The 25,172-nt window shown below is 39.5% G+C and overlaps 1 protein-coding gene across 1 annotated transcript in view; it reads left to right on the top strand.

The window, feature by feature from the left end:
* The first annotated feature begins 304 nt into the window (after nt 1-304).
* LOC121928155 (piezo-type mechanosensitive ion channel component 2-like) overlaps nt 305-25,172 on the top strand; it is a 61,639-nt gene continuing 36,771 nt past the window's right edge. Inside the window, exons 1-15 of the mRNA XM_042462486.1 lie at nt 305-442; nt 1,882-2,058; nt 4,620-4,650; nt 4,831-4,934; nt 5,516-5,716; nt 6,861-7,065; nt 7,294-7,395; nt 9,403-9,568; nt 11,909-12,152; nt 12,560-12,656; nt 15,276-15,438; nt 18,400-18,489; nt 19,952-20,052; nt 23,706-23,852; nt 24,326-24,438. Coding sequence (XP_042318420.1) covers nt 305-442; nt 1,882-2,058; nt 4,620-4,650; nt 4,831-4,934; nt 5,516-5,716; nt 6,861-7,065; nt 7,294-7,395; nt 9,403-9,568; nt 11,909-12,152; nt 12,560-12,656; nt 15,276-15,438; nt 18,400-18,489; nt 19,952-20,052; nt 23,706-23,852; nt 24,326-24,438 — 2,079 coding nt within the window. The remainder of the gene's footprint in view (nt 443-1,881; nt 2,059-4,619; nt 4,651-4,830; nt 4,935-5,515; nt 5,717-6,860; nt 7,066-7,293; nt 7,396-9,402; nt 9,569-11,908; nt 12,153-12,559; nt 12,657-15,275; nt 15,439-18,399; nt 18,490-19,951; nt 20,053-23,705; nt 23,853-24,325; nt 24,439-25,172) is intronic.

Consider the following 25,172-nt stretch of genomic DNA (forward strand, 5'->3'; position numbering starts at 1 on the left):
TAGTGCATCTCAACTATACAGATATACCAGTTCAATAATCTTTCCCTCTTTGTGAGATGGGGTCAAGATACCTAAAAGAGAATTCTCAGCCTTTCACCAAACTGACATGTTTCTATGGGAAGTCACAATAGTTGAGTTGCCATGTTCTTTCTTTATACTTGAGGCAAATTGAAAAGTACAGTACAAATCTTGTGGCAATCAAAGGCTTTATTTGTTCTATTGTTTTTGCTTTAAACAAACAAACAAACAAACAAACACCAATTGTTTTCTTTCCTTAGTGGAAAAAATGAGTAAATGGGCAAATATGGTTGACAATTTGGCACCTTATGTCCTGAAGTTCTTGGCAGCAGTTCAGTCAGTGCAGGCATTTGCATGGAGATTTCTGGAGCTGCACATCTTTAAGATTATATCTGTTTGGATTATCTGGATCACTGTTCAGGAGGTCAGTAAATAAGTATCCTATTCAAGGCAAAGTCTTCAGAAATAATGGGAATGAGGAAATAATTTGATACTTTGCTAAACCTTTCCCCCATAATGTCTCAATGCAACTCTTAAAGTTATTCTTCCTATCCCCATCTTCCCCAAGCCTGCCTTTAAAAAAAACAAAAACATTTTTCGTGGATTAAGTCCCCTATGGTCTCCAAAGCTTGCACCAAGATTTTTATGCTTCCAGGTCTAGGGTGTGCAGCATGTGTGGACTGCACCTGATGAAACCTCAGAAGGGGTGTCACCCAGTGGGGTAGTAAACCCAGGGTGATTGGTATGGCTACTGGTCAAGTGAGAAAGGGCACTTTCCTGCTTGCACAGCAGCTGCACAAAACCTTAAACAGGCTCTCTGGAAGACGCAGTGTGGTGCCCCTCAGTAGCAGCAGCAGAGAGCAGCCGCACCGTACCCTGTAGGACTTTCTGGGTGGGGGGCTGTGCAGCAGTGGATGGCTGAGGGGAGGGCAAGGCAGTTTGCCCCCCTCACCAGGTGACACCCACCTTAGGGATGCCACTGATCAAGACTGTCTCTGCCAAACTGGGATAGTTTGGAAGTATGCTATCTGGAGGCTTTGGGAAAGCTTCTGTCGAGTTTAAGGTGCCACAGAAAGGTCCCAAAGGCTTCACTTTTCCCACCCCTGGCTTTTTGTTACCACAATCTTGATTTTATAATTTGTCTTATGGTCCACTCAGATAGATATCTCTGTGTTTTATAAGGCAGTTATACATTAATAAAGACAAAGAAGAAGCAGTTCCCCAAAAGTAACAAGCATACACACACACACACACACACAACCCATTCATATAGCATGTGAGAGGTCATTTTCCCTGTGCTTCAGGCCCTAAGCCTGCAATGAGCCTTTCTGGAGAGAAAGTATCACAGCCTAAGTGTAATTTTCAATTAGAAGAATGTGAGAAGAAGGAGTTTTAGTATCAGTTCCTAAAACTACTGAAGTATTACTAGGCTATATGTACTGGCTTGGAGGATACTGGGAAATGCAGCCCAAAAAGTAACTTTTCCAAACTTTTCCAAAATGAGGCAAGAAACTAAAGGACTAGAACATTTATTTTGAGGTAAGGATTATTTTGTCTTCTTCTGCTGGAGTAAAGTACAAAAGAGTCTTGTGGCACCATAAAGACTAATCAGTTTTATTCTACATAAATCTTCATGACCTCCACATCACATAAATGGGCTGCAGTCTGCAAACCTCATGCCAAATAAAAGTTCTCAGTCTCTGAATGCCACATGACTGTAGAATATCACCCTTGTTCTCATGCAAGTCTTCAGTTATAAGACCAAAGTAGATTATGCACGTCACATAATTGAAGCCTGAAGCACAACATAAAAAAGCAATTTGTCGCAAACTGACTTTGTATTTTGGTGATGTTGTTTTGTAGGTGTCCTTGATGAACTGTCTTTTCTTCATTCTGTGGACATTTGCGCTTCCATATTCCAAACTTCGCCCATATGCTTCAAGAATCAGTACATTTTGGTCCTGCATGATGGTTATTTGTAAAATGATGTACCAGCTGAAATTTGTGAAGCCCTTGAAATATTCCTCAAATTGCACACAGGTCAGTTTACTAAGGTAAACTTCTCAAGCACTTTCTGGGCTAGTTTGTAGCATTCCAGAGGTTTATTGTGTTTTTGATATATGTAGACTTATTTATAAATGGACATGGTGAGCATGGACCAAGCAAATAAAATAACATAGCGCTCCTATAGCCAACACATCTACTGCTTTAGGGGGCATTCACACTCATCACCAAGCTGATGCATACAGTATCGGGTTTCTTGTTCCCATTTTGTTTCGAGTTCACGAATCTCTTTAAGTTCTTTGTAACCCCTGTGTTATTTTACACATGCCATCATTTGGGTTAAAATGGAACCAACTCCCTTCCTTTCAAGCAACAATATAGAGCGATCCAAATCGATTCAAAAGCTTATTCAATGCAGATCTTTCAGGAAAACTCGGATAAAAGTCCAGCATCAAATATCCCAGGTTAAGTGGGGGTTTTGCCAGCCTCCTCCAGAAAAAGTGCATTGGGTGCATTTGAGACATGTGTGATAACAAGGATTTTCATAGTGAGAATGGAGTTAGATCAGATTCCTCAGAAAAAGCACCTCAGTATCACAAGACACTCTGTCCCTTGCTTTAAGCTCTTAGTTAATGTGAAGATGAAGGCTTTTATGACCAGCATCCATAGTTTTTTGTGGGGTTTTTGGGTTATGTGGCCACATGCTGGAAGAATTTATTCCTGATGTTTCACCTGCATCTGTGCTGGCATTTTCAGAGAATCTCTGAAAAACCCACAAAAATATCTCAGTTAATCTTTGGCTGCTGCTACACTGCAGGATTAATGCAGTTTGACTCTGTTTTTAACTGTCATGGTTCCATCCCATCGAACCCTGGGATTTGTAGTTTGTTGTGGTACCAGAGTTCTCTAACAGAGAAAGCAAAACTCACAAAACTACAAATTTCAGAATTCCATAACATTGAGCATTAATCCTGCAGTGCAGATACAGTCTAGGTCTCAGTCTTTCTCAAAAATGTAGTTCCCCACACACAAATTAGGTGAATAGCTGACTTGGAAATTACCAAATGCTACCAAATTGTCAGTGGCTAAAATCAAAAATATCTTTTAGAAATATGATATAACGAAGGTAGTTGGTGGCTTCTGCTGTAAAGATTTCTACTGTCAAAAGTTTGACTAAAATTGTATATTGGGCTGAGATATGTGGAGAAACTGCTACAACACATTTAGAGGTTTTGGAAAATAATTTTCTAAGGCATATTTTAAGTCTTTCCTCACTGCAAGGACTCCATCAGCTTTCCTCAGAGCTAAGCTCTACCTACCTGCCATTATGCAGTGAAAAAGAGGGGCCTAAAGCAGTGCATTTCCATTTTCAAAGAAACTGCTTAACAAGGCACTCCTTCTGACTTTGCCATTAAATTCCTGTCTGCTAGGAGTGGAGTGGAGGAACATGTTTCAGAATTCATACTCAGTTCATAAAGGATTAGGGGTCTCACTATTGTAACAGAGTAGTCAATAGATAAGACCTATACAAGTCTATTGAAAACTAATTTACACTGAATTCATTGGAACTTACTGCCAGGTAAGCATGTATAGCTTTGTAGCCTGAGTAGAGGAATAATGGTAAGAAGAACTAAATAACTCTTTTCTGTCAAGCTATTTTCTAGTTTGAAATATCTTTCCCCAGCCAACAGCTGTTCCACCTTGTCAAGAAAAAGAAGTGAATGTATAGGAGACTGGAGACTTGAACATTTCCAACATGTTCTTGTGATGTATATTGCAGAGCTTAGAAGACTGATTCCCAACTTTTTTTTTAATGCCCCACATCCCTCAGCAATGTTTGGTTAATGTTTGCACCCACTATAAAACTAATATTCTAATTTCTATTTTTTAAACCACAAATTGAACCATGTACAAGACTGCGGGTGAACAAACGGAACTGAAAGCTTTTAATTCAGTGCAATTAGATACTAATTCAGAAAAATTGTAAAATATTGTAAATTGTAAAATTCTTTCCTTTTGATTAAATAAACAAAAACTACCAATGCAACCCAAAAACTTACTACCACTTCTCAAGGCACACTGGGACCGGGCTGAGTGATGACCCTTGATTCATTACTCAAGGACACAAACCCACTATTTCTTGCATACCCTGAAATTTCATCTTGCACCCCCTGCAGGCATCCCAGGTTGGGAACCCCTGGCTTAGAAGAAACCCATTAAAAATAACACTGATACTGGCTATTTTGTCAAACAATAGTGCCACCATCATTATTTTTCATGTCAAAATGGCAACATTTTGGTTTTTTTGAGTAATTAATAATGTTTCTTGCTGCTGTTAACTGGTTATTTGGGGCCTTTTTTGTCCATGTTAAAAGGATTTTAATTGCTCTTTAAAATTTACAAGTAATATGCTGATATTTTAATTTTTAGAAAAGTTAAGCCCAACAAATTACTTTTTGAAATAATGACAACACATTCTCGTTAAAAGAAATACTTCCAAGTTCTGCTATACTGCAAGAGAAAGCAAGTATCTTTTGGAAGATGGTGTTTGCCATTATTGGTCTTCTCATTAAGAAACGTGTAGAAAGCTTTTATAGAGTCCAGGTGATCCCGAAGGAAAGCTAGAGAGTAGCATCAGTCATCCGATGAAAAAACTAGAAAATTTGAGGCTGATTGTTCAATTAGTTGTTCATTGTCAGAACCCAGTAAATAAACTTAATAAAAATTCCAATTTTATTTTGCATTTCCTTTTTTTTTTGTCTTTGCAGGGAATGCATCTAAATACAACCTATCCATATAATAATGAAGAGGTGTTACTGGATAAATCATTGCTGTACACTGCACTTGTTGACCCGGCACATTGGGTTGGGGGCTTCATGAAGTGTAATGACAATGTACTTCCGTGTCTAAAGGTAGGAATCTTACTTAGGAATCATTTAGGCAAGAAAGTAGATTTTATGGTCATTGCAAAAACAGGTGTTTATTATGAAATAAGTTCTTTCTAAGATAAAGTCCATTCCAGTTACTGGAATGTTTAAACCATTATATTGTAGCAGTCAGTAACCATCTCTTTGTTAGATATTGATTAACAGACAAGCTTTAGAGGGGTTACATTGTTCTGTCAATGTTTGGGGAGACTGTAAGCAGGGTTTTGTCACTTCTGGTCACTTTTAGGTGGTATTACTGTTTTAGTGCCTGCCCACAACAACAAGAAAACCCTGCTGCAGAATGTCTCAAATCTCCCCCCCCCAACCTCAGGATGTGTATTTTGACCAATATGGGGGTGGAGGTGGCTGGGAGTTTTGGTGAAGTCAGTGGAGCTCCAAAAGCTTCATGCCTCCTATGAGCTGCATGATTCCCACAGCTGATTTCTAATTAATAGTCAAAGGAAAGAAGTGAATTGGGCAGGGTATGTGTGTGTCAGGCAGAATTCAGCTGTAGGGGTTCCATAGTAATGAGCATTATAGGAAAGCATTGTTTCTGCCTTTTATAGAATCACCTCACAATCCTGATTCTAATGGCTCTTGAAGCAACTGTGCACCACCACCAATGTTTCTACCGGATACAGAATCAGTTAATGCCACCTACCACAAGGAGCATATTTCATAACATTGTTCGTGAGAATTTGGATGATGGACTACTCAGTTGCATAAAATACTTTATGAACTACAGTTTTTACAAGTTTGGACTAGAGGTGAGAAAATGTTAGCAAAATAATTTTAATATAGTATTGGGGAGCTTGGAGAACACAAAAGAAGTTACGTAGGGAGAGAAATTACTTGACACAATCAATCCAGATGATTTGCTGATATCACTGCAGAGGTTTCCTACATAACTAGCTGGTGATCCTGTCAAGGTCCTGGTCAACTCCATAGGAATGTCAGTATCAAAACTTCATTATGGCCCTGTACAGACTGGTCTGAAAGGCCTGCCTGGGGGCAGAGTCAGGGCGCTGGGTCCAGATGACGCACACCCCGACTCTGCCCCAGGCACCATGATGTCGCATGCTGCTCCACATGGACACAGAGTCATGCGCTCCTCCAGCGCTGTGTCTATATGATGCAGCATGGAAGGACCACTGTATAGTCCTGCCACGGCTATGGCGCCTTTTCGAGAGCACAAAAAAGAAGCTGCTTTTTGCAGCTCCTTTTCACACCCTCGAAAGACCAGATCAGGGCCGTGGCATACAAAAAGGGGTGGTTGCAGGCTGCCCTTTGGGGGCCGTCTGTAGAGCCCCTAAGTCTTTGAATGGCAAGTACTAGACATATCACTTCCTTGGTGGTTACATGACATTTGTTTAGAATACCATTTCCTGGTAGATATATGTGGAATCACTACTTTTGTTGTTGTTGTTGTTCGCTGCCTCAGAGTTGGCCTCAACTCATGGTAATCCTGTGAATGAGACCTCTCTATGCCTCCCTATTCTCAGTTTCTCTGCTCATCTCCTGCAGTATCAGGCCCATGACCTCCCTAATTGAGTCTATCTAACTGGCATGCATACTTCCTCTCTTTCTGCTGCCTTCTATCTTTCCTAGCATCATTGTCTTCTCTAATGAGTTGTGCCTTCTCATGATGTGGTTAAAGTACAGTAGCCTCAATTTAGACTTTAAAAAACAATAATCTGAACGTGCATTTATTGTAAACAGCATTTGGTGTTTGATACTGCTGCTGCTACTGTCCATGTGTACTTTAATTGTAATTGAATATTCATGTTCGTGTAATCTTCTAACTTCCCTTGGGAGGATGTGCATTCTGAAAGGTAGTTAAAAACCTCTAAAATAGATAAACAAATAATGTTTTTGAAAAAATTGGCTCAGTGACCTCTTCTGCTCTTTCAGACATGCTTTATAGCTGCCGTTAATGTGATTAGGCAGCGCATGGATTTTTATGCCCTTATCCATGCCAGCTGGCTAATTTACCTATTGAGCTGCCGTCGGAGGAAGGCTGTAGCTGAAGTCTGGCCCAAATACTGCTGCTTCCTTGCCAACATAGTGGCCTTTCAGTATCTACTTTGCATTGGTCTCCCACCCGCTCTCTGCCAAGGTAAATGATGTTCTGAGTAGCAGGAGGGCAAGTGCATTTTGGGAGAGGACATTCTGGTATTAATGGATAGCTTGAATGTTGGCTGAGCAAAATCCTGGCTGTGCCATCTAGCGGCTATCCAAAATTGTGCCTCTTGACAGCTCCCTTTGAATCAAACATGTCTGGACAGTAAGCCCAGAAATTAGTTTAAAATGCTTTGTATAATGCAGATAATCTCTTTGCTGGCAGATTATCCATGGAGAACCTCTCACTGGCTACTCCACTCAAATCTGATTAAGTGGCTGTATCTGCCTGATTTTGCCAAGAGACCCAGTGCTAATTTTCTTCTGTGTAAGTATATTAATGTGTTGAGTTTGATATCTCCTTAGTATATATAAGAAGCCATTTCTTACTAATGTTGGAGGAAGCATCTATATTCCAACAGTTTCCCAGAAAAGTTAGGAAACTGCAATGACCCATGGTTATAGTTTGTGTACAGGTCAAAATGTTTAAAAATGGATAAATGGAGCAGTAGGAAGCACTTTAGGATTCCAGACAGTGATCTTTGTCATAGCTGAAGAAGATGGTGACTGAACCTAGGACCTTCTCCCTGTGAAACATGCGTATTAATTTAGGGTTTATATTTGGCCATGAAGTTGTTAGTCATTTTTTCTGTCTCCAGCTGATTCCTCCTGGGAGGTCCGCCACATCATCCTTTTGCCCTGCCCTTTCGGACCTTAAGCCACATGTTTTTAAAGCATGCCTGCTACTCTTCTAAGGCTGCTTCTTGTGGTTCACAACCCAGACTGCATTTATTCTAACTTAACAAAAACGGTCAAAAACAGGTTGCATTAAAGTGTGGCACAGGGGAAACAAGTTATAAACTAGGTGTATAGCAAAATAATTCCATAATTGTATCTTTGTGTGCTTCTGAATTCCACATAGGTATACTCTGTCGAAACTGACAGTACATTGGTGTTCCCTGCATTGATCCATGGGGAAAAACAACAACAACAACAATTTCAATTATATATATCCAGTGGTGCAACTTGGTAATTTTAGGCATTGGACAAAATGACCTTACAGACACACATACACACACTCACATGCTTTTAGACAGCAATGTATATTACTTCAAAACCAACCTTCGCTAAAACTGTTTGTCAGTTCTGATGTACAAAATAAATAAATAAATAAATAATACCGAACTTATACAGTATATGGCATGCGTCTGCCATAAGCAAGTGCAAGATACCATTGTATAGCCAAGGAAGGAACAACCGAATGAATCATAGAATTGTAGAGTTGAAAGAGACCAGAAGGGCCATCTAGTCCACCCCCTGCCATGCAGGAAATCTCAATCAAAGCATCCCCAACAGATGGCCATCCAGCCTCTGCTTAAAGACCTCCAAGGAAGGAGACTCCTCCACACTCTTAGGGAGTGTGTTCTACTGTCGAACAGCCCTTACTGTCAGGAAGTTCCTCCTAATGTTGAAGTGAAATCTCTTTTCCTGGAGCTTGCATCCATTATTCCAGGTCCTGTTCTCTGGAGCAGCAGAAAACAAGTTTGCTCCCTCCTCAATATGACATTGCTTCAAATATTTAAACAGGGCTATCATATCACCTCTTAATCTTCTTTTCTCCAGGCTAAACATCTCCAGCTCCCTAAGTCCTTCTAGACCCTTCACCATTTTAGTCGCCCTCCTTTGGACACGCTCCAGTTTCTCAACATCCTTTTTAAATTGTGGTGCCCAGAACTGGACACAATATTCCAGGTGGGGCACCGCCTGACCAAAGGAGAATATAGTGGCACTATTACTTCTCTTGATCTAGACACTATATTTTTATTGATGCAGCCTAAAATTGCATTGGCCTTTTTAGCTGCCGCATCACACTGTTGACTCATGTTCAACTTGTGATCTACCTGGACTCATAGATCCCTTTCACATGTAGTTTCATTCAGCCAGGTGTCGCCCATCCTATATCTGTGCATTTCATTTTTCCACCCTAAGTGCAGTACCTTACATTTCTCTGTGTTGAATTTCATTTTGTTAGCTTTGGCCCAGCTTTCTAGTGTATGAGCCCTAAAAATACTTGCTGTTACTGTTTTAATGCCCTTTTGCCCATAATTTTTCTTCTTACTATGTACCTTTTGTAACTGACATTGTGATTTTTTAAAAAGGACTTTATGTTTATGTGTATTTCTATTTCCCATTGAATATGTGATTTAGCTACTTTTCTGGGGAAAATATAAGTAGAAGGTGTGTGTGTGTGTGTGTGTGTGTGTGTGTGTGTGTGTAGACTGACCACATAAATAAATGTAAATGATCTGTTTCCCTGCCTTCTCTCTTGTGACAGATGACTTCCTGCTTCTGCTGTTTGCCTCCCTCCAATGGCAGGTGTTTGAAGATGAGAATAATCCTGTTGTGAGAATGCAAGCAGGAGATAATGTAGAAATCAGCCGAGAGCTGGATCCGGTGGGCCTCAATGAATACAGTCCAGTACCAAACTTTATCCACTGCAGGTAAGAAACCAAAGGTGGGAAATGGAATACAGTATAAGCAAATCCATTAGTAACTAACTATAACAGGTGAGTAGCTGGCAGAAGAACCAGGGTAACACAAGGAGAAGCTTTTTCCTCTTCTGATCCAACTGATTCTGCATTGCTCACCTTGCCAGTTTCATCCTCCAGCCAGGCATAGGGATCCCCTCAACCCAGAAGTAACGACTTATGCAAAGGGAGGAGTAGCTCTCTCCTTGTTGTTGTTATTCATTTATACCCAGCTTTTTTCTCAATAATGGGATTTTGGGCATTTTTGTTATTTTGTGGGTTAAGATAATTTCCAACTTATTGTGGCCCTGAGCAATAGCAATAGCACTTTACATTTCTATACCACTTCATAGTGAACTCAGCACTCCCTAAGTGGTTTACAATCTGTAAACCAATTACCCCCAACAAGCTGGTTACTCATGTTACTGACCTACAAAAGGATGGGAAACTGATTCAGCTTTGGAGCTCTGGGATCAAACTCACAGTTTGGCTGCAGTACTGATGTTTAACCATTGCGCCACCAGGGCTCCTAAGGTGACTATATCAAAGAGTTTTCTTGGCAAGATGTGTTCAGAATAGGTTTGTCTTTGCTTTCCTCTGAGGCTGAGAGAATGTGACTTGCCCATAGTCACCCAATAGGTTTCCCTGGTGAAGCAGGGATTCAAAGTCTGATATCTAGAGTAGTAGTCCAAGGCTCAGACCACTAATAATAATAATAATAATAATAATAATAATAATAATAATAATAATGTATATCCTGCCTCTTTACAAAATGCAATCGAGGCGGCTTACAAGATTAAAAATATACAGTCCAAACCACTACACCATGATAGCTCTCATTCTAGGCAACTTACAAATTATTAAAACCAGTACAGATTAAAAGAGAGCCAGCATGGTGTAATGGTTTGAACGTGGAACTAGGATTCTGGAGATGGGGCTCAATTTCCTGCTCAGCCATGGAAACCTGCTGGGTGAGCTTGGGCAAGTAATACCCTCTCAGCCCCAGAAAACCCTGTGAAAGGTTTGCCTTGTGGTCACTATAAGGTGGAAACAAACTTGAAGGCACACAACAACAATACAAATTAAAAATTTACAAAGCATGAGTAAAGTGTGTGTGTGTGTGTGTGTGTCTATACATCATTAAAACAAAAACCAAATCATTGTTAAATGAGCCTGGAAAGGTAGTGGGGGAAAAGAAGAAAAAGAGCCTCTCTTGAAGATCTTAAAGCTCAAACAGCTTCATATAGTGAAATATGGTCCTTCAAATAGACTGGACCCATGCCATATAATATATCCTAATAAATGAGAGTAACTTACTGAACTTGTTTTGAGTAACAGATTATACTTTCCTAAGAATGTCAATTCATCCCTTAAAGAAAGTAAAACTGGTGGAGGCCCCATCCCAGTAGTAACTGTGTTCTGTATGTTCCTTAGGAAAACACAAACATGAGACTCAAGGGAAGCCAAATTGCCCAAAACAAAGATCACCAAAGGCCTAAAGACATGATGATTCAGCCAGCTAGGAGATATTATTTCTCATTCTATTTGGAACCTAATATTTATCTCAGTGCTGTATCAAGAGTGAAAGAAAGCAATTAAGTAAATAAATAGCTATTTAATTTTTAAAAAAAGTGCAAATACTTTCTTATATCTGTGTGTCTTCACACTCCCTAGTAACATTTTACTGAAGAATTAAACATTTGGAAAACTGGTTAATTTTTTTAGCCTGATTTGGAAGAGTTTGCTCAGTTAATAATAATAATAATAATAATAATAATAATAAATTTTATTTCTATACCGCTTTTCCAGAGATCAAAGCGGTGTACACAAAATTTAAAACCAGTTACAAACACATAGATAAAACCAATAACACAATATACAACATACAAATCTAAAACCATCATTTGAAAGGGTGAGGCAGAAGGTTAATGGAATCAAAATACACAACTTCATTTTCCAGAGGGGAAGGCTTGACAGAAGAAGAAAGGTTTTAGCCTCTTTTTGAATGTTTCTAGGGGGGTGATCAGGTGGAGTTCCTCAGGAAGATTGTTCCAGATTTTTGGGGCCACTACTAAGAAGGCTCTCTGGGATGTAGTAGCATATTTAGATGATTGAATTGCTAGCAAGTTCTTCCTGGTTGTTCTGAGTGTGTGGGGCGGATTATATGGGGAAATGCAGTCCCTCAAGTAACTCGGGCCCAAGCCATGTAGGGCTTTATAGATTAAGGTTGTTACTGTTGTTTTTGTTATTGCATACATCAAGTTGTTTCCAACTTATGGCAACCTTATCTTCCTATTCTTTCTTTCTGTACAGGTCTTACCTGGATTTCTCAAAGGTGATTGTGTTCAGATATCACTTCTGGTTTGTCCTTTGTCTTATCTTTGTTACTGGGACAACAAGGATCAACATCTTCTGCTTGGGCTACCTTGTGGCCTGTTTCTACTTCATGCTTTTTGGAGGAAGCCTTCAACTGAAGCCTGTCAAAGACATACTCAGACTGTGGGACTATCTGATTGCTTACACAGCTTTGGTTATAGTAATGAAGAACATCCTGGCTGTATGTATTATTATTATTACTGCTGCTGTTGTTTTAATGCTTTATATCCTGTCTTTCAGACCTATGTGCACTCGTTCCAGTTGCCTGCTGATGTATGGAGAGCTCATGAATTTAATAGGGTTTTCTTAAAGCAAGGCACAGTCAAGGATTTTGCCAGTTCTGAAATATAGCTGACAGCACCTGGTATTTTTTTTTTATAAACTCTAAGTGATCTTTTGGTCACTTCTGGTTTTATCAAAAATGACTAGTGTGGCCCACAGTGGTTCTGAGGAAAGTGGGAAATGGCCCTTAGACTGACTATGGTGGTTCATCATTGATGTACTGGTTTGAAAGGACTGGTTTGGAGTTTAAAAGATAAGTATTAGGTCCCACAAACTATTCCTTTTTCTTCCTTCTTTTGCCTACAGATTGGAGCTTGTGCTTACCTTAATAGATTACAAAGAAACCACTGCTGGTTGATTCAGACATTTGGTATGTTCTGCACAGTACCAGGATATGATATAGGTAAGTAGGAAGCAGTATTGATAGAGAAGGCCTGTGTGATGGTAAACACTTTAAACATTTTAATGACAACCACAAATGCTTTCTCCCTTTCTTATGATGTCAAACATTCTGTTATTAGCTTTAGATTGTACACCTTTAGCAGGTTTTAATGTTTTGGCTTGATTGTTTCTGTAAAAGGCCATGTAAATTTGTGCCCCTATACAAATAAATGATAACAACAACAACAACAACAACTTTAAAGCCATTTGTTATTATTTTGCTAGTATAATGTTCTCTAAATGGACAGGAAATGCCCAATTTGTGGAGATCCATGACATGACAACTTCTTTTATAGTGCAATGGCAGCAGAAGTATCATAGAGCTATGTGTAACAATTGCTGAGAATTTTGATTTAGTTCTTTTTCTATAACAATTTCACAAAATTCATAGATTTCATTATGTTTGGGGTAGAAAGAATTTGGGATTTAAAAAACTAAATGTGGGAGAAAGTGATACTTGCAGTATTAGGGATTGTTTTTCTCTGAACTGTCTGGGCTTGAATCTCTCTGTAGACAATCAGAGTGCTGGATTCAGGTTGCCATTCCTTTTTCCAGAGGCTCTCCTCATCTTTAACACTAGTTAACAGGTACATAGGTCCTGCATAGTTTTCTCCATGCTATTAGAGGATTGATTAATGAGCAAGTAACTAATATCAGCCGGTATGTGAAGAGGGTATGCTCTATCTCTGTGCTTAAACAGTCTTCCCCAACCAAGTCTCCAAAGAGGGATCATGCTTCAGTGTTAAAAGCACAACAACAACTTTATTGATTAGTCAGCTGACCATATCAATGGAATACAAAATACAGTTACAAAATACAATATATAAAATACAAGATAAAAATATTAAAATATCCACATACATACAGAGATAGAACTGGATAATAAAATGGGATACAAAATAAATAGTCTAAAATAAAACTGGCTAAAACAGAGTGGGAGATAACAATAAAAATGTTTAAATGAACTCATCACCATGACACAAAACCCTGTTTTGTATAATAAATTGATCTCTCAAGCAAGCAGCATTGACTACAAATTTAACTACACATCACACTGTATGTATATTCTCTCCAGAGAAAAGATAAGATAATTTTGCGGTAAGATCCCAGTAGGTCATTCTATCCAAAAATGGTTGTAAAAAGTGTGATCTCTCCTTATCATAAAGACAACAGTCAAACAGGATATGTAGAGTATCCTCAATAGCTGGGGCTCCACAAATACATATTCTTTCATGATAAGGTATTTTTTGAAACCGTCCTGTTCTTACCATTGAATTCAATTGTTCGAATCTAGGTCTGGTGAAGGCTGTTCTCTGGCTTTGTGTTAAATGCAACTCAAGATAATTTTCTAGGCCAAATAGTTAAAAGCACATATTTGTGTTCAAGAGTTCTGATGTATGATCCTTTTCTCTGCACCACCAGTAAAAAAGAATTAGGTAGAATGTGCTGGGAGCCAGCATGGTGTTGGAAGTTTGAGCACTGGAGTGCAACTCTGGAGACCAGGATTCAAATCCCCACTCAGCTATGGAAACATACTGGGTGACCTTGGGCAAATCATACTCTCTCAGCCCCAGAGAAAGGCAGTGGAAAATCCCCTCTGAACAAATCTTACCAAGAAAAAACCCTGATACGTTTGCCTTAGGGCCACCATAATTTGGAAATGACTTGCATGCATACAACAAAAACAAGAATGTGCTGGAACGGATATTTGCCTCAGATGCTAAAGAGTTGCTACTTCTCAGAGAATGTGATATTAAAAAAACTTCTCGTTTGCGTTAGGCAATTTCTTGTTCAGAGCTTGGAGAGTTACTTTTGGGGGACCCACAAGAATTCCCCCAGCTAGTATGCGCTCCACTTTAAACAGTTGGCTGTGGTGGCTGGGCAATTCTGGGAACTGTAGTGAAAAAAGTAATATCGAAACTCTAATTAATCTTCTGCAGCCCTCCACTGCAGATTTTCATTTTAAACAAATAGTTGGAGGCTTCCTGCCTGTGGATCTACAGATGTTCACCTGCAAAAACAGCACAAGAATGTGTTGAAAGGAATTTGAGTTAGGAAGGATAACTTCTCCCGTCTCTGTTTCCTGAAAACAAACTTGTCAATCTACAATATCCAGTTCAGCTACTATGCCTTTTCTTTTCTGAGTATAGTATACAAATTGAGGAGATTTTTTTATTGTACCCAGAAAGAGAAGTTCTCAGGATCAGATAAGAAAAGTTATAGTTACATAATAATTCTTGTGTGTAGCTATGGCTCCAAACATTTCTTGTCAATGATGACTCCTATGTTGCTGCTTGTTTAAGCACAAGAGATTATCTTGGTTCCAGATTCCTTGTATGTCAGATTCCTTATCAATTCCCAAAGGACATCATCTGAAATATATACATAAACATTTCCATTCATTTTATACCAAAACAGGTATTGATCCAGATGTGTCATGTCTACAGAAACAAATGTCATTCATGGCCTCCTAATTAGCATTAATGGCATTATACTAGTAAGAAAATATTACAGTAGGAAGATCAACTGCTTATACTCTAGTCACCTGAAATATATGTGTGTTTCTTTTCCTGCTGCATAGATCCACCTGATGATAACATATGTGAACTGCCTGAGAACGAAGCAGGGATAACCTGGGATGCAATATGTTTTACTTTCCTGCTGGTCCAGCGTCGAATTTTTACAAGCTACTATTACCTCTATATTGTAGCAGATCTCAGGGCTGCTGAGATTTTAGCCTCCAGGTACATGCCATGAATTCAGTTGATTACTTCAGGAAGGATTTCACTGATTCCTTCAGGTAGGAATCAGAACACTACCACAGACTGAGTTCATACATCCCAGCTAGCCGGGGAAACATAGCAGTAAAATATACAACCTGGGTGGAATCAGGCTAGCTGTCAGTCCACCACTATGAAGACCACAAGTGTGGGTTAGATTTCTCATCCTCAGATTTATGTCTTGTAAATTAATAGTAAATTAATAATACAGGTTAGTTGCTGCTATTTCATTGTGGCTAGATCCTGGTCTACTGAAATTGTATGACCTCTGTGTGAAGCAACCATTTTGGATCATGCAAATGAGGTAATTACTTTTCATATACATGACCCTGGTGCAAAATGGGATCCTGTCACTGGATAATAAATAGTTTTGATAATACAATAGCAATAGCAAGTAAATTTCTATGCTACTTATCACTGCACTTAAGCACTCCCTAAGCAGTTTACAAAGTATAAGCTAATTGTCCCCAACAATCTGGGTACTAATTTTAGCGACCTCAGAAGAATAGCAGGCTGAGTCGAGCTTGAGCCCTTTTGTTGGTATTGAACTCTCAACCTTATGGTTTGTGAGTGAGTGGCTGCACTACAGGCATTTAACCTCTGTGCCACCAAGTGCTGGCCCAAGACATTTACTGCTTGAGACAGAGCAGGAATTTAAAGACAGAGGTGTTAGACTGTAAAATGAGTTTGCAAAGGGATCTTGTAGCACCTTTGAGACTAACTGAAAGAAAGAAGCATGAGATTATTATTATTATTAATGTTGTTATTATATTTATTTATATCCCACCCTTCTCCCAAGACTGGTACTCAGGGTGGCTTATAACAACAATAACAACAACAACCAATACAATTAAAACATACAAAAATAGTACATTAAAATAGAATTAAATTACTACAATAATTAAAATATCAAATACTTAAAAAAGATAAAAATGTTTAAAATACATTAAAACAATATAGGTTTCCTAGAGTCTGCTTCCTTAGATGAATGAGGTATGTGAGGAGGTAGACTCAAGTCTATGAAAGCTCATGCTACCAGCTTCTTTCTTGCAATTAGTCTCAAGGGTGCGACCAAATCCCTTTGCGTACAGAACAGGAAGTTGCACACCCATCCCAAAGTGCCAAAAACTAGACAAGTTATTCTGGCAACTAATGCAGAACATCATACAAACACTTTCCCTGGCAATAAAAATGCAACAAGAATAAATTACAGTGGGCCCTTAGTATTGGCTGGGGTTTGGTTTCAGGACTCCCCAGGGGAACCAAAATCAGTGGATGCTCAAGTCTTATTATATACAGTGGCACAGACATGATGACACTTATTTAAAACGATAAAATCAAAGTTTACTTTTTGGAAGTTTATATGTATATATATTCAAAGCATGAATGGTTGAATCCATAAATAAGGAATCTGTGGATATGGAGGTCTGACTGTAATAAATAACTGGCTGCTCTTTTATAACACACTGATTTTGTACTCTGCCTATTGGTAGAGCCAGTGCCATATAATAGATGAAGACAGGGTTTGGCAAGAAAAGCTAATACATAATGTGCCTTTCAAGATAAGTGACATTGCTATTTTTTATAGGCACAACAGTCAGTAGGAAAAATATCTGTGTAACATGGTTTTTCTGTAATATCTGTAAGCCTTCAACTAATTTGTTTTTAGGACCTTTGGACTCCTGATGTGTTGCTATAATAGGTATCCCTCCCCTCTCCCCATTCCCAAATGTGATAAAAATTAAAGTGAGCTTGTAACAATGAATGATGATTTGTCTATTAAATTAAGTTGTCTTATGCATAAAAGAAATTGCTTCAAAACAACAACATCCTGAGATTCTGTAATATTTTATTTATTTAAATATAATAAACAAATCATTCAGTTTAATGTAGGCTGCTAATGGATTCATGTCTTGAATAGTGTGAGTAGTTTGCTAATACATATTTATCAAAATGGCTTGATTTGCATCATCTATTTGGATGGAAATATATTTGTTTGCCTATGACCATGATAGGTAGCACTGATGATGGTGGTTTCTTTGCCCTCCCTAAATTTTACAGAGGCCACACTTTATACCCCTTTTATACACCTTCATACACTTTGTACGTTATACACTTTATACCCTCAGCAAAGTGTCACCAGATTTGCTACTGTGCCACTGAATACTGGCAACCGAGTAGAGTTGGCAGCCTCTTCAGGAATTTGCCTTTAGAACAAAGTGACATGGAGTTCATACATTGTTTTGAAGATAAATACCTGAGTGGTATGTTACTAGGATCAGTGCAGCAAATGAGATGGCAGTAGAGAAGATGGTAGTGGCTATGTACTTAGTGGCCACAAAATGCTATTGATTATGGTGGAAATGAGGGAACTAGAGTGGAAAACATGGCCCTGTGGAATGGGAATAAGGTATCTTTAAGAAGAAGAGCCCTCCCTCCGGTCCATCTGCCTTAGTCCAAGCCTCAGAGGGAGAGAAGAATGCTGGACCTGATCCCCTCCCCTCCCCTCCATTCCCTTCTCTTTTTGTTTCGTATCTTTTTTGTAAGCTTGAGGGCAAGGAACCGTCTATTATCCCCTCTGTTGTAAGCCGCCCGGATTCCCAGTGATTGGGTGGCATATAAATAAATCCTATTATTATTATTATTATCTTGAAAAGAAATGTGCTACACTGCAACATTTTGTAATGGCAAAATGCAGTGTGTCAGAAACTAACTGAATAGGTCTTTCATGTACAAGGGTAGTATTTATCTGAGTATAAGGTAACTAACAACAGCAGGCTCTTGGCTTCTGGTCTTCCTGTGGGTTTCCCAGAGGAGCATTGCTAGCCAGCGATGGAAACAGTGTACTGGACTAGATGGATGCTTTGTCAGCTCTATTGAAGTAGAACCTTTTAATGAATCCCTACACCTGACTTGCTTTCACAGAGGAGCAGACCTGTTTGAACTAAAACTGAAAAGAATGGTGGCTCTCAGAATGGAAGAAGAAAGAAAATCAATGGAAAGCATGAAGAGGCAGTAAGTTCTTCTATTTATCCACAAGAACTGTGCAGGAATTTAGTCAGGAATAATAATAATAATAATAATAATAATAATAATATTAATTATTTATATACCACTATTCCATTTGATCACAGCGGTGTACAACAATTGCAATAATGATACAATACAAGATAAAAATTGCAATAGATAATTAAAACTTACAAAGCATAGCTAGGAAGGCAACTGTTTGCAGTACATTTCCTATTGCACTAAACAGAATAAACATTTGGGTGAATGTAGATAACACCAGGTGACAGGTAATCCTGTCTCTTTAGACTAAGAGAAGTAATAGTGCAACTCTATTCAGCTTTGGTCAGACCTCACCTAAAATACTGCGCACCACAGTTCAAGAAGGATGTGGACAAGCTGAAGCATATCCAAAGGAGGGCAATCAAAATGGTGAAAGGTCGCAAGCCATGTCCTATGAGGAGTGGCTTAGGGAGCTGGGTATGTTTAGCCTGGAGAAGAGAAGGTTAGCCATGTTTAAACATTTGAAGGGATGTCATATTGAAGATGGAGCAAGGGACACATCTGTAACCAGTCGCCTGCCACCACTGCAGAGTGCTCCAGATTTTCCTGCAAAATCTAGAGCAAAATGCGAGTTTCTTTACACCAGAATGTAAAAGTGAAAACGTGGATTCAGTGCAGTTTCAGGGAATAAAAAGTTGGGTTCAGTGTAGAACTGACCTTCCATCATAAAAACGGTCCAAACATTAATTGGGAATTTGGCTCAGTGTCATTTGGCTAGGTTGCTGTGAGGATGGGGGGAAACCGCTTCATTTGGCCTGTGTGGACATGCCCTGTATTTTCCTATATGACCTTGCCCCTCTTTGAGATCTTCAGAGGAGGCCCTTCTCTTATTCCCTTCCACCTTAAAAGGCTTGACTGGTGGAGAAAATAGGATAGGGCCTTCTTAGTGGCTGCTCACAGGCTTGGAAACTTCCTCCTTGTTGTCTTTCCTTTTGCTGATGAAAAATTTTCTATTGCAACAGGCTTTTAGGAAATAATTGTAGCATCTTTACTACTATGCCATTTACTTTTTATTTTTTAATTGAGTTGTTTGAAATTATTTTAATTTCATAGATAGTATAATCATGTAAGTAATTATTTATATTTTCTGTATAATTTTTAATCTATATATTTTTTAAGTTGTTTTATTATAATAAGTTTGTTAGAATTTTTTTACTTGTGAGCCACCTTGGGCCCCTTTCTGGGAGAAAGATGGCATAGAAATAAAATAAAATAAAATAAAATAAAATAAAATAAAATAAAATATGTTTTAACTTTTGTAAGCCCACATGAGTCCTATTTTTGGGGGAACAGAAAGGATATGTGTCAATAAATCTAATTTATGAAGGGACTGTAATGAAGACTTAGAAACACATGGGAGCTTCTTTGGATGAAATATAACATCTATTCTTCTGTTTTTAATCTGTAGAATGGACTTAATGAAACCAAAGCAGAAAAAAGTTAACAGCTTGGAGAAAAGAGTACCAGAAACAGAAACTGTGCAGAAGTCTGAAAGAGAGAAAGATCCAGGTAAAAAAATCATATTATTTTTAAATGGGTATGTATAGTGAATGCAACCTAATTTCCTGGAAAAATTATGAAGCAATACTCCATGGTATCCCTAACATTCAAGAAATTTGGACTTCACACATAGCAAGAGTTTGGGTTATGAATTCCTCACAAAAGTATTTGTATCAGTATCATGAGCAACTGCCTAGGTGAGCCTGGCCAGTTTTTCAAGCATGCATGTGTGCATCAAGCATCACTGTTAGGATTGGGGATTGCATTGACCCCAGAGAACCTTGGAGGACTGCACTACTAAAATTATTTCAAGTTTTTTAATCCCCAAATCCCCAGTGATTCTGGCAAGCAATATTGTCACATATATGCAACCCTCTTTGGGTCATTTTGGGTGCAAAGGAAGACTTTTTCCCAACATGGAGTGACCAAGAAGTTCATTGCTGAATTTCTAACATCCAGGAAGAATGCCTTGAGTGAACTAAATAGCCCATAGCATCTTGCCAAGACTAACCAAAAGAGTATGCATTGCCTAACTCAAAACATGATGATTTGCCTAATCATCATAATTTATATAGCTTTCCTTCATGCGAATTCATGTTATAATGTTAATGTATTTTCACACCTGGTTCCTTTCAATGGGAGCTTCCACGGTGCTTCTGGACTGAATCCTTACCGGCTCCTCATTTTGGAGAGTCTGCTAAATAAGTGAGTTGACAGGATTCACATTGAGGCTCACTTTGAGCTGGTCTGGTGTGCAATGCCAGAACACCACCGCAAAACCCCTGGGTTGCAAATTTCCCATGATGCCATGCTGCAATTGTGCCCCATTTGCTTCTGGTGCTCCCCCCTGAATGAATGCATTCACATTTTAACGTGGACAGGAGACATGCTGGCGAGGAGTGGGGACATCGGGGGGGGGGATAGAGAGAGGGAAAAGAGGGGACAAAGAGAGAGAGAGTGGGGTTAGTAAAGTTTCTAAAGGACTCTTTGGGGGTGGAGGGCAGGACGTCCTCCAAAGTGGGGCCAAGGTGGAGGCAGGATTTACTTCCAAGTAGAACTGCAGTTTCTACACTGATTATTTTGCAGTGGAAGAAAATTATTATTCCAATGAAATAAATCTTTCACTGCAAAATAATAATAATAATAATAATAAGAAGAACAATAACAATAATTTTGGATGAAGCAGAGGGCATTTAGAGATAGGTGACATTCCCTATCATTCACATGAGGCTAGGGATGGAGTGTAGGTCCAGATGACAGATCTGAAGGGAAAGAAACAGGGGGCTGGACGGAGAGATGGAACTCCCAGAATTCCATAGCCTTGAGCTAAGGACCCCACAACAAACTCCAACTCCAATAATAATAATAATAATAATAATAATTATTATTATTTTAAAATAACATTAATAATAATCATAATTTAAGTTATTAGTTTTCTGAGGCACCAGAATTCTCTGACAGAAGTTTATCGCACGGGGCCTAAACCGGTCTCCAGCGCGTTCTAACGGGGGCGAGTGGGCGTGTGCATGGAATGCGATGGGCACCGGATGGGGCCCAAAACGCGACTTTATTGCACGGGGGAACGCTGCCACCGCCGTGCGTTCCCATTGCGTCCCAATTCTGTTCCAGAGGGCGCCATTTCTGGGGACTGTTTCAAAGCATCCCCAGAAATGGCGCCCTCTGGAACAGAATTGGGACGGAATGGGAATGCGTGGCGGCGGCGGCGTTCCCCCGTGCGATAAAGTCGCATTTTGGGCCCCATCCGGTGCCCATCGCGTTCCATGCACGCGCCCGCTCGCCCCCGTTAGAACGCGCTGGGGACCGGTTTAGGCCCCGTGCGATAAACTCTAATGAAGGCTCAATGTCTCAGGACACTAGAGTTCCCAGAATTCCATAGCACTGAGCCAGGACAGTTAAAGTGGAGTTAAACCAGATTATCTCCCCAGTGTGGATGAAACCTAAGAGAAAGCAACTGTTACAAAGGGAAGGAGAGATGTAGATGAAATAGATGAGGAGAATGACAAGCGGATAGATGTTGATGTGGCTGAAATGGATGGGGGCTCTGACACGGAGGACCCCTTTGAATTTGGCTGCCAGGGATGGGAAAATAGAAGGGATGAAGAAAGGTGAAGCTGCCATTCACATGAAAGTGGAACCAGGCTCCCTCCTTCACCCCAGAAGTGCAAAGGTTCAGGATGCGTCCAGAGCCCCACTGAGCATGTGCAAGGGTCTCAATTCGAATAGTTGAATCTGCATGGTATGCACCGGTGTGGTAATACAATTTGCACTCACTCCACTTTGCCTGAATCCACATCACGTGACTTGCCTTGGATTCGATTCCCCCTCGATTCAAAAGGGCAACGGAAGGGCAGCCAGGTATGATAAAACAGTCACGTTATAACGTCAATTCGTATCGTTCGACCTGCAGTCACCCCTGATCTTAGCTCCAATAACCTCAGTGTGATAAACGCCTATATTAGATTGATAGATGATGCTTAAGATATTGATTGCATAAGAATCTTGATATGTCACAGCTCTATTATTAATGGCCACTAGTGTTGCATTACAGATCTTTAAAAAAAACTGCACCAGGAAAAAACTAAATTCTATAACCTGTATAAATTATGCAGATTAAACAAATCATTTGTAAACATCTGCGTAATGCATTCTTATTTGGATACTCTTGGCAAGATGCAATGAGTTATACAGTGGACCCTTGTTATATGCTGGGGTTTGTTTCCAAGATCCCCCGTGTATAACAAAATCCGTGTATGCTCAAGTCCCATTAAATGTAATGGCATAGCAAAATGGTGTCCCTTATAAAAAAAGGAAAATCAAGGTAACTTTATACTTTTTTGGAACATTTTCAAACCGTGTATGCTTGAATCCGTGTATAAAAAATCCGTGTATAAGAAGGGCCGACTGTATAAGATACTAAAGGCCTTCTTCCTGACTGTTGGAAATTCTACAGAGCCCCACTAGCTTCTGTGATTATTCACATATTCTGAAGCCTGACTTTATAACTGGATAGCCTATACTTTGCTTTTTATGAAATGAAATGAAAGCAGAGACCCTCAAGATGCCCAGTGTAAAATAAAATCCATTTACATTTTGCACATGCCTAGAATAGATTAGACTAGAATTCATAAAGCTCTGGCTAGTGGTCCTTTGTTGGTATCTACTAGCTACAAAAATGATCTTTGTTCTTGAATTCTGATTGTTCTTCAGAAAGACTGGAGACAGAGCTCTAATCATAGAATCATAGAATCGTAGAGTTGGAAGAGACCGCAAGGGCCATCCAGTCCAACCCCCTGCCATGCAGGAAATCCAAATCAAAGCATCCCTGACAGATGGCCATCCAGCCTCTGTTTAAAGACCTCCAAGGAAGGAGACTCTATCACCCTCCGAGGGAGTGCATTCCACTCTCGAACAGCCCTTACTATCAGGAAGTTCCTCCTAATGTTCAGGTGGAATCTCTTTTCCTGGAGCTTGCATCCATTGTTCCGGGTCCTGTTCTCTGGAGCAGCAGAAAACAAGCTTGCTCCCTCTTCAACATGACATCCTTTCAAATATTTAAACAGGGCTATCATATCACCTCTTAACCTTCTTTTCTCCAGGCTAAACATCCCCAATGTTGGTTTCTCTTCGTAAATCATTCATAGCCAGGACAAAGTTCACTGTCTACTCCTTACTCTTTTTTTCTTTATTGAGTACTTTTTCCCTGGTATCTTTTGTAGAAGAAGATGGTAGCAAGAAAGAAAACGAAGACAAGAAAACATGGTGGCAGCCATGGGTGACTCACACATCAAGTACATTTCCTGTATTTACAATGTCTTTAGAACTGTTGGCTCCCTTGGTTTGACATACTCTCCCCTTAGAATGGAATCTTTTTCTCCTTCTCTTGTACTTTTTCACTTATTATGTGATACTTTATATTTGTTTAATTATTGCAAGGATTGCAGAATCTGAAACAATTAATTATTTAGATCAATTAATTACACCTTTTTGATTTATCATACATATTTCTCTAATTAACTGGACAACATATGGTTTTAATATGCAAATTATTTTAGTGCAAGTAACATATACAACTTTAAATGGCTGAAGTGTGGATTGCCCCCATCCTTTTGGTGGAATGGGATTAGTGATTTTGTTAGTGACTGCAAATGTGAAACCAGGTGGGGTAGTAATTTCTTATGAGATGATGTATAGCAGAGAGTACTAGTTTTGCATGTGATATGACAGTATGCTCAACTGTGTCTGCTTCCAACACTGATTTCAGTGATTCGAGGTGGAAGCTACTGCCTTTTTGAGACAGATAGTGAGGAAGAAGAGGAAGGAAGGGTTACTGAAAAGAGTGAGGAAGAAACCCTGAAGAAGAAAACAGCATTCCAGGTGCAGCACTTGTTCTTGTGGAGCAAAACAAATGCATTGGGAAAGAGGATTCTTCAACCAAAAAGTGATGAGAGGGGGCACAACAGTGGGATGTGGACTGGGTACATGTTATATTTTGGGAACCAGGCAAAAAACATTATTCACCAAGGCTTTTTAGCAGTGCAGTCTTCTGCAAATCTGCTTATAATTAAGCTGCATTGTGTATAGCAACTTTCCCCAACATGATGCCCTACAGGTATTTAGGACTACAGCTCCCATTATCCCTGGCCATAGACTCTGTTGGCAGAGGCTGATGGAGGTTGTAATCCCAAATCTGTCAAAGGCACCAGTCTGAGAAATGTTGGATACTGAAAGTTGTTGAGAGGTCCTGCAAAACCATCAGGGGCACACACACCCTGTCTACCTCCTGGCATAGGTCATCCACCAAGGCAACCAAAGCTGTCTCTGACCTATAACCAGGCAAAAAAAAACAGAGTGAAATGGATCTCATCCAGAAACCACTGGAACTGGTAGGCTCCCACATGCTCCAGGACCTTGCCTAAAAAGGGGATGTTAGGATTTTCTAGAATGATGGAATCCATGGAGGTCTTTGAAGCAATGGTTTTTTAAAGGCCTCTTTTAGGCAAACTGAAACTTTGGCATGTTATAATGAGGCATTAACCACTCCCTCTATGCACTCTGCCAGCCCCCCCCCCCCCAGCTTTTTAATTAGCCAGGTATTGCAAGGGTCTAAC

This window comes from Sceloporus undulatus, chromosome 4 (genome assembly GCF_019175285.1).
Source record: "Sceloporus undulatus isolate JIND9_A2432 ecotype Alabama chromosome 4, SceUnd_v1.1, whole genome shotgun sequence".
Classification (NCBI taxonomy): Eukaryota; Metazoa; Chordata; class Lepidosauria; order Squamata; family Phrynosomatidae; genus Sceloporus; species Sceloporus undulatus.